The sequence below is a fragment of the Punica granatum genome, chromosome 2 (genome assembly GCF_007655135.1).
Source record: "Punica granatum isolate Tunisia-2019 chromosome 2, ASM765513v2, whole genome shotgun sequence".
Taxonomy (NCBI): domain Eukaryota; kingdom Viridiplantae; phylum Streptophyta; class Magnoliopsida; order Myrtales; family Lythraceae; genus Punica; species Punica granatum.
In genome coordinates, this window is record NC_045128.1 from 2,384,293 (window position 1) to 2,394,899 (window position 10,607).

At 35.9% G+C, this 10,607-nt stretch overlaps 1 protein-coding gene across 1 annotated transcript; it reads right to left on the reverse strand.

Moving 5' to 3' along the window:
* Positions 1 to 6,370: 6,370 nt before the first annotated feature.
* LOC116197034 (LOB domain-containing protein 25-like) lies at positions 6,371 to 8,297 on the reverse strand. Its single transcript, XM_031527039.1, has 2 exons — positions 8,111 to 8,297; positions 6,371 to 7,396 (listed from the first exon to the last, which is right to left on the reverse strand). The coding sequence occupies exon 2, from the start codon at positions 7,384 to 7,386 to the stop codon at positions 6,910 to 6,912; it is 477 nt and encodes a 158-aa protein (XP_031382899.1). The 5' UTR covers positions 7,387 to 7,396; positions 8,111 to 8,297; the 3' UTR covers positions 6,371 to 6,909.
* Between the last annotated feature and the right edge of the window lie 2,310 nt (positions 8,298 to 10,607).

The following is a 10,607-nucleotide window of genomic DNA, read 5'->3' on the forward strand; positions in this document are numbered from 1 at the left end:
AAGCGTGGGGTTTTGTTTATATAAAGGGGGCAGGGGCGGGGATGGTTTGACACGTAACGGGTGAGATGGTGAGGAGGGGCCTTGCATGGGGAACAAGTTTCATGGCGTGGCTTTTCCGGGGCAGATGCGTAATTATATAGAAACTGTACAATGAATGTTAATAATTATTTACAAAATTAATGTTATATAATTATAGAATTGGGCGATCTTTGATGAATCAAGTGTTAGAAAATTAAGTATTTAATTAATTATGAAAAATATATATAGCTAACTTATAATTAATTATTTCATTAAGTTAAATTTTATTGCCCTTATTAAAGGAATGATTTTTTGATTCAATGATTAAATAGATTAAACCTTTATCCTTCATTCAATTCTTTTTTAAAAAAACCACTACTATATAAAGAGGTTGTTGGTTATAATAGCCATTAAGTAGTTAAAAGTGGATTTTTTTTTAATTTTATCTTTTATGTTTCATCTTTTTCTAATAGAGAAAATCATATCTTTCATCTTTCTCTATTTCTCTTATTTATTTTTACATATAACTAAATTATAACTAAATTTTAAATATTTATTTAATTAAACAGCAATACAAACAACCTTAGTAAAAGATAGAAATTGGTCGGGCTGAACGTGAATATGCTAATGGGCTTTTGTGGGGAGACGGTTGCCACATCCCACATTTGTTGGTACACGCACCATGTACGTCCTGCTCTTTCAGGCAGCTGCATCTTAGTCGATTCAATTTACTTGCGCCTCGATCGATCGACTTTCTTGTGTGAGTCCATCCGATGCAATCCACACTTTCCCTGGGAGAGGATCCTAGATTCCTACAGCACGTCGGACAGGATTTAAACCTTAGTGGCTTTGGGAGAACTGTCGACTAAAACACTGGATCAAACCGATTGATTGATGTTATCAAAGTCTTTAATTTGCTTTGAATAATAGCAGTAGAAGTAGATATTGCCAATGCAATTCCTGGGCTGGGCCTGTAATACCAATCTCTATTGTAAGATGAATTGGGCCTGGGCTTCTATTTTTCTTTTGCTATACAAGACTGTTAGCACTTAGCATAATGGATATATATCTCATACCAGTTTCAATCCTAACCTTCTAATGGTGGGCTGGACTCAGTGGCGCATCATTATTACATTTTGCTCGTCCCAAATCTATGGAGAAATTGGTCGACACCGCATGCCGTCCTGTGCACCTTCCGAGCATCGGGTCACACCGAGATCCCAACATGGACTTCTGAGCACAGCGCGTGGGCATGAGCTCGCCTAACAAAACTGCTCAAACTGAAATAAAAATGGTTCAAATTATGAGATCGGTCTTTTTTTAAGCCTATTTTCCAATGTGCTATCTTTTGCAGTTTTGCAATTTACTTTCTACTTTCATTCTCTTAACTCGATTAGGATACCGAGGACCCTTTGCCAACACTAAATTGACCAGTTCAATTTCAACCTCGATACGATAAACTCCTCCTAAAGGTCCTTTGACTAAGAATGGAAGACATTTTACCATTTAAATTCCCCTACACAATCATTATTGAAATTTGGAAGGTGATGAAAATCATGATGAGCACTATGACCGAAGTTGGAATTGGACCTTCTAGGGAAGGTCGTAGAAATTTGGAGGAGATTGGAAAAAGGATTCTCAGTTGACCTCATCCATTATTGCTCTTTTGGAAGGCAATTTGCCAAATTAGCCATTGCCGACTATTTGTGGGTCCCTACAAAAAATATTAATTTTGAAATCTCGTCGAAAGATCTGCATTTGATCGTATTTTAGTCTATCTATCCATCCCAACAGTTTTGAAAGCCTACCGTCCAAATCTGTAGAGGGGGAAAAAGGGATTGTAGGAATAAGACCTAAAATCCAAAACTTTTCTCGATTGACATATGAACAATGTTTACGTGATTATATAACATGAAATGACATCTGACATTTCGTTTAGATCAGTAAACTTCATATATGAAATGCTTCTAATTAATAACGCGTGGACGATCAAGTCGCTACTTACAAGGCCTTAATCCCGGCTTTTCGAATAAGCCTTTTAGCCCGTGAGAGAGGTGAACATCGAAGGGAAAACCGCGTTGCAGTGTGGACCTAGTTGAGAAAAAAATAGAAGTAAATGGGAAGAAAAGGGACAAAACTGTTTTAATGTTGACAAATTTAGGAACTGTTAATATGGCATATACTGTTGGTCGGGGTTCTAGCAAACGTCTAATCAATCAAATCACAGAGGTTCACAACTTTAAGACTTTGGGCTGTCTGCATAGCTCTCGGGTAGGGCCCACATGATCCATATGGACGGTTTGTGGGGTCCCACAAGTTTTCTTTTCGACGTCCATCGTCTTCGTATTTATAAAAGTTTATCGAAGCGACTAATCTAAATTTAAGTAAAACTCTCCTAATTATTTTTTAAAAAAATTCATAATCTTATTTAAGAAAAAGAAACGTCGAATAACCAGAATAATTAAGTTGATTGACCTCACAATTTGAATGAGGATAGATAGACACGACCTAGAGGAACTCTCGAGTATAAATTGACTCAATTTTCTAGACTTATGAATCTCACTTTTGCGCCCTATATATTTAGAGTTCTTTCGGTCTGCTTGAGTGTTCCATTACCCTTGCCTTGTACTTGGACATGAGACATAATAACAGGGGATAGACAGAATCTCTGACGCCATCGTATTTTAACTCAATTTTTGATAACGAAACATATCTAATGAGAAGTGACTTAAAATAATAATATGCAATGAAAAGTCTGCGGAGTCATGTATTGAAAGATTATCATCTTTATTGAACTTGAAAATGGATTGTCTTCTATACATCATGTGTAAACGTCATATATTGTGCTGGAAATAAACAAGCATGCCATGGGAGATGCTTACTAGTTTATCAATTATGTTTTCTTCAAGCACTACATCAAAGGAGGTTGTTAGCAATTAAATAAATTAATTTTAATTGCTAAAGGATCGTTTTTAATAATTAAAAACTATACATATTTTTAGTTGTTAAGCCTATAATTACTGAACTGTGACAATTGATATGCGCACGCCTCCGCATGATAATCGAGATGTTGCATATTTGATAACAAGTAGGACTACCAGTATCTCTTTATTAGTTATTAAGATTTATATTTCATTGTACTAATCCCACGAGCTTTCCTTATAATTGAAAAAAAAAGTTACATTAGTTAACTTTACCCTTTATTAAGTAAAAAATTCAGTTGCTAAAGAGTTTATATTTAGCAGCTAATAAGTTTTCTAACAACTAAACCTCTTACTTGCCAAAGAGTAAATTGTAATCGCTACAATAAATAAATATATATATATATATATATATATGTATGTATGTATTAATTTTTTTTTATGTGACACGGTTTTATTACGTGGCCCTCTAGTGATCATTTAAGCACATGCCTAAACATACAGGGATCCGATCTATAAGTTTAAGGTATATAGATTCCGGTTTGAGGTTTCATTAGTTAGTAGCCACTAGATGTGTATTTAACAACCTCCTCTTGGCGTGTTTACAACGTGTTCCTAGCTCGCGCGCCTTACAACTTTCCCACGGATTAGCACATAAAATCCACGACCCGTATCTGCATGTTCTAGACATTGAGCCAATATACTCCCCGTGAATCACGAACATCGTCATGCATGCGTGCTTTTTCCTATTTCGTGATTCATTCCTTCATCTCGCCTCTATTGAAAAGTCGCCCGACCTCGGAGAGCTTTAGCTATTTTAGATCCCATTGGAGTTGGGTGGGTACACGTTTTGATCAATGAACATATATTACTGTACTATTCTTCGCCGTTTCTGGTGCAGAAGACTGTTATGCATGCATGACAAAGGAAAGGAGACAAGCAGAATCTTTGATGTCACCTGAGTCGATCCAAATCATGCGAGCCCTCCCCTATGCCACTCATTCTCTAGAAATAAAAGGAAATTGAAAGAGATAAAATTTCTTATCACAAAGGGAAAAATAATAATAATAATAATAATAAATTTTCTTGTGTTCTCAGTCTATTACCTAATGTACAATATTGTCAATAAGAAGTCAACTTGATCAAAAAGTGCTTCTAATATTTTTCCGAATTCTCAAGCTGCAAGTAATTGAATGTTGATTCAATCCTTCTCATGTGTTCTGACCTCCTTATAATGTACAGGCAATTAAAGTTGGCCCCAGTTTGTATATCATATCGCATCCCTCTTAAAAGAAAGATTTGTTTTTTTTTTTTGGGTTCTTTTCTATGGCCAAGTTTGAAAGCTAGGGCTTTCCCAATATTTAATTATTTATCGAGTAACATTCATTAATTTAACGGAAGATTTTGTTAATAATGTCTGAGATTTAGATGTCACCAAACAAGGATTACGGGACAATAATCCCTCGGGCTGCATCCAGAGATGATGTAGGAAGATCTTCTGTGTGTGGCTCCTTTCCACTTTTCCCTAATTAATAAGTCAAGATTTATCAAAAGAGGTTGTAGTAAAATAGCGAGTCCTCATTTGATAATTAAGAGATTACAGGTTTAATACTTGAGATTATCCGTACCAATTTATTAGCTCTTTATTCATTACACAAGACCTACGAGCCTCCCTTATAATCGGAAAAAAATAAGTCGAGATTTTAACTACCCATTCTGTTTCTCTCTAGGTTGGCAAATAAGTTCGACTAGTTAGAAATTTCCGGTTGCAGAAATATCCGATAATTTCAAATTGGTGTTGATACAATTAAATGGCCGAGTTAATTCACCGAATATTTGCTGTGAACATATTATGGATCCTATTGTACTATATCAGGAGATCGATGCACATGTATTTTTAATTATACATTGGAGAAAAAGGTAATGACGATGTTTTATCTGCTCTGATGTGTAAATGAAGTAAAGCATCCAAAAGATATGTAGGACGACGTAATGCTAATTTTCGCCAATCATGTCCCGGATGTTGAGTAATTGTCATCCATGTAGCTAGCTAGGTAGGTTAATATAGCCATGGCCCGCGTGATTACCAGCCACACATGTGTGGGTGATTCCACAAGTGGACCGCAAGCATTAGCTCGTGCGGACATGAACGTACTTCTGCTGTGCTAAGGATTTTTCTGCATCAAAACGTGAATTAATGGTTGGCACTGGTTCCTCGTATTTCACCTAGGGAAAAAAAAAACTATAATTGGCCCCGATCAAAAGATCCGGGTAATTACCTCTCATCCCCGATCGACGTTGGATTCTTTATTAATGGATAGGGTATCGAGTTGAAAGAAAAGAATATTAAATGTTACCAAGGAAACATTGATTAAGGTCTTGAAGGGCTTCGAAACACACACAAATTAATATATGTCTATATAATATTAGGAAAGTCATATTGCCGACGCCCAATTTAAAACCTTAAAACCGGTGCACGAGTTCCTAACTATAATTATATATAATCATCATATCAACTAATTTACCGGACCCTCCATGATGAATTCAATGAGGGAAAAGTGGAGGCAGAAAGAGAATTGAGGAAGGAGAAGGAGGAGGAGTGGGGAGGAGGAGGGGGGAGGTGAATAATCCAAGAATGATCAATCATCTCAATGCGTGGATGTGGGCATTTCACAGTGTAAAGACTATTTGAACTTTACGGACTGATCAATGATGAAAGGATAGGAGAGATCCGTACCTGAGAAAAGGAGTGCAATGCAGAAACATATATTATTCTTGTTTTGCAAAAAAAGAATTTCATGCTCGATTATTGCCAGTGCAAGAAAAAAAATCCGTCCATCTTGTGGATCCTACAGCTAGAATATCAGCTAGCTAGACACATGCATGCACTTTGCAAATTTCGTGCAACAATGGAAATTATTAGAGTCATTGACCTCTTTTATAGTCGAAATCATCGACAAATGAAAGGAAATGAATGAGATAGGCAACCCTTTCTCCTACCAAATTTTTGCATCTTGTGGGCTCATGAACTTCTTTACGATGAAGAGATCTCTATATCTTATTCATTCTCATCTCCCATGAACCCTTTAAGATCGAACAAGGGTCCTTCTCCTTCTTATAATTAAGGGAAGTCCTATTCAATCAAGAGAGTATAACTGGGAGAAAAAGGCGGATGATATATAGGAAACCTTAATTAGAGATCAAAATGAAACACCAAAAGGCACGGACTAATGCAAATTACATAGTCCAAATTACATACTAACAAAAGTGTTGGTTGAGTGGTAAGCAGTTCACCCTCGTAAATAGGAGAACATAAGTTTCAATCCCGGGAAACGCACTTGTTGGGAGGGAGAATAACCTTTAATGCTCGATCTCCCGACTGGATTAGTCAAATCACATTGGACTATGGATACCAGAGTACACACCGAAAAAAAATGCAAATTACATACTATAACTGAACTAAATCCGATATATGACGTTGCACATATATATTGTTCACACCAGGGCACATCAGAGAAGGAAGAACTCACTGGAAGGCTTGATGGAAATCCAAACCAACAGGAAACGAATCTCAAAATTTATACATAAACATCATATATAAACTCAAATAAATATTCAATCAAAAAACGAAAAAAAACAAACATCGTACGACGCATGTCCCTCTTTGTAATAAAAAAAAGCCTCAAATATATATAAAACCAATCAGTAAAACCATTAAAAAGCAATCAGCCAGCATACACCAATGTATATAAACATCAAATATATATACTCAAACATATATATAAATGGGCATGCTGTGTCTTCATGATCAAAACACACTGAGAATCCCAGAAACCCTAAAATGCATCTGATTTTCTTAAGCTTTTCACAACACGAGTATATTGTCGACGTACACTCACAAACACATGTAAACACATACACGCGTATCAATAGTATTCTTCATTTGATAGTGCAGTGCATAATGTTCTTCTTATCCTTCTTGATTATGGTCATCTCCATTCGGAAAATACGACCCTGAATGACCAAAGGACCCTCCTCCTCCATCACCATGCATTTGCCTTGAAGTTCCGTGAAGCTGGATATTATTCGGCATCATCTCTCCGCAGGCATAGCGGATCAGATCCGCATTCGTGGAATCCAGTTCCTTCTGGAGGCTCATGACCTGTCTCTGAAGCACCGAGATGGCCCCTACACATCCATAGACCGGGTCCTTGACCCTGGCCTCTGCCTCGTAGGCGAGGGAGTTCACTGTGTCCTCCCTCTGATGGGGATGGACTTCGTTGAGAAGCTTGCTCACATTGCTTGCTCCGAATATCTTGTGCACATTGATGAACTTCTGGGGCTCCTCAGGAGGGAAATAGGGAGCAAATATACAGTCCGGAGTGCATTTCCTCCGGAGGAACTTGCAGGCTGCGCATGGCGGGTTGGAGTAGCTAGAAGATGCCATGGATGTTAACCTACAGATGGAACATGCAGTCCCACACACACAAATATATTACAGATTATGCATGCATCAATATAAATATCAGATGCTGCTGAATACACACATTACACAAACATATATATTACAAATTTAGATATATACACGCACATAGTGCTGAATATATTATTATCATAATTTAGGATTCAGTTCATGCAATGAATTGCTTTAACCACAAACCAAGAAATAATTTCATGAATATTCCAAGAAATTAATAACGGCTCACAATAGCCGAATTCAACTATCGCTATGCGTCCTTGCATCTCTCTTTAGGCAATTCGGCAAGTCATATTAGCCGGACTCTAATGGGGACTTAGTTTAAAATTCCATTTTAGAATGTGTGTACCTTTACCATCGATCTTGATGCTTATTCTACCTCAGTAAGCTTTAAGTTGGTCTTTTTCCAGCCTTCTCTCTCTTTTTTTTTTCAGGGATAACATACGAGTCGATCGAGCTTATAACTAGCTCTTTATATTGTCTACGTGCTGACAGAGACAATCATCACCAGATACAAAGTGTTTTGGGTGAAGGAAAATATTTTTTAAAAATGAAGGAAAAACACTTCATAAATCGATCTATACAGATCTGACAACCATATATGCTCCCTTTTTATGAATGTGTATATATGTATTTATATATATCGAAAACCGAGAGGAAACGGTGTGGAGAGAAACAGTTTGCAGGTTATTACCACGCGGGCTTGCTAGGATGATTCGAGTGAAGATCAGGGGATCTGCAGCGACAGTTTGATTGTGCCAAGGAATATTTGATGATCAGAAGCAGTGTTCGAACGTCAGGTCCATTTAAGAGGGAGAGGGGGTGAGGAATTATTATTATTCCCTGTCCCTTGAGGGTACCATTATTGAGTTTTGGGGGGTGGGGGATCAAACGGGGGAAGGGGGGGAAGCCCTAATAATATGCTGGAAAAGGGAGACAGGGAGAACTGCAAAGACACAGTGACAAAAAGGTTAGGGGAATATGAAACCAAAAAGCCTAAAGATTTGGGCAAAAGTTCATCAAGTTTGAGAATAAGAGAAAGGAAAGCCCAGGTAGAAAAAGAAATGCTTGATGCCCCCATATATTTGATATATATATATATGTATGTATGTATGTATGTATGTATGTATGTATAAAAATAATTACAAACATCACTCCTCGCCTTAGGTTCATTCACCTGGCGGATGATGCACAGGCTGGGTCTGAAGTCTCAGAACAATATATTTTGAGGTTTCATTATTTTCTTTTACTAATGTCACCTTGTCAAAAAATACACTAATTTATAACATAAAATACCTGCGTAAATATGTTAGAGGATTACATAGTTATTTCTGACGAAATTTTCAAGTAATCAATGTGAACATAAACGCATATCAACATATCCAATTTAGTAAATACATATGATAAATTAAAATATAATTCTAGGTAAAAAGAATTTCTTAAAAAAACTGTAGAGTTTATAAAAACAGGAAATAAAGAACTATTAATTCAAAAAATTAATTTTTATTTTTCTATAGTAAATATTCCAGTGTTAGTATTATTGAGAGTATAAAGATATATATTGATACAAATATAAATATGTAAAGGGTAAGGAGACGTCCTTGTTAAGGTTCCACAACTATAATCTCCATATTTTTTGCGTGAAAACCTAATCTCTATATTTTTTTATTATTGTATATACTTCACCATCTAACTATTTATTTATTTTATAAAGAAATTAATAAGAGCAAAGGATCTTTAAAATGTCCCGTTGTAGAAATCCCCATTGAATTAGAACTCTCGTTTATAGATATTACCGTATGATCTCAAGTTTATTATATATATTTTTCTTCTGTTTTTCAATGGAAGACATAAAGATGAGTCAAAGCCGCGGGAAAACAAAGTTAAGTGAAACAAAGGCGGAGTGATGCGGCAGAAAACAGGTAATTTTATGTTATTTGGGCATTTTTGTAATTTTTAGGGAATAATTTATTTTAAGGAATAATTTATTTCCTTCGTTATAATTTTATTTAAGCCTATTTAAGCGTTGTAAGCCCTAGGGCTAAAGACAGTAATTTTTTAATTAATAAAATTTCCAGAGAATATTTTCTCTATTTTTCTAAATTCGGCATTGATTGAATCAACGAATTTGATGCTTATTCCCTGGTATTCGTAAAATTAACAGGTTATAAAATATTGTTTTCTGACATTTGTACGCGAATCAACAGATTACAATTATTCTTTAGTTTCACTGCGTTAGTTGGTATTAGAGCCGCGTTCGCTCTTGAATCAGTGATGCCGCCCCGAAGAACGGCTAATCAACGTCGTGCTGCGGAGGAGGACGAATTGGATCGAAGGATCGAAAATATATCATATGATGAAGTCAATCCAGATTTCGATATATATCCAGGTGAAGATCAAGAAGAAGTTACAGAATTTGTATTTGATGATTAAGGAAAACTAACATTCGTTGTCAACAAATCCGTATTAAAGGATATTGGAGGTGATAAATTTTTTCATTATTGTGCTCAGATTGAGGATATTCTAGATGAAGAAATTTTCAATGTAAAGAAAGATGCATGGATGCTTCTGGTGTCGATTTCGGAGGTTACTTAGTTGCCAAAGTTGGTCGAAGTGCACGCGACTCGATCAAGAAAGCAAAGATTCAATGAAAGTATTTATTGGCTAAGAGGTGTACGAACTTTTATGTACGAAGAATTAAGAGAAAGAGTTTGCAAAGAGAAGAATGTATTCAAGTGGTAAGTGAGAAAGCAGCAAAAACGTATTAATCTCTCTATTCGTGAAGATCAAGGTAATAGTTCGAACGATGACGATTCGAGGGCGAATTCTCTCCATATAGGGGAGAATGATGCGGCAGAAAAAGAGCAATTTTATATTATTTGAGCGTTTTTATAATTTTTAGGGAATAATTTATTTTAGGGAATAATTTATTTCCTTCATTATAGTTTCGATTCCTTCATTATAATTTCGTTTAAGCGTATTTAAGCGTTGTAAGCCTTAGGGCTAAAGACAATAGTTTTTGGATGAATAAAATTTTGAGAGAATATTTTCTCTATTTTCCCAAATTCGGCATTGATTGAATCAATGAATTTGATGCATATTCCCTAGTATTCGTATAATTAACATGTTATAAAAGATTGTTTTATGGCATTCGTACGCGAATCAACAAATTACAATTGTTCTTTAGTTTT

Coding starts and splice junctions, on each gene's coding strand:
- LOC116197034 (XM_031527039.1), bottom strand. CDS start 7,386: ATGGCATCTTCTAGCTACTCCAACCCGCCATGCGCAGCCTGCAAGTTC.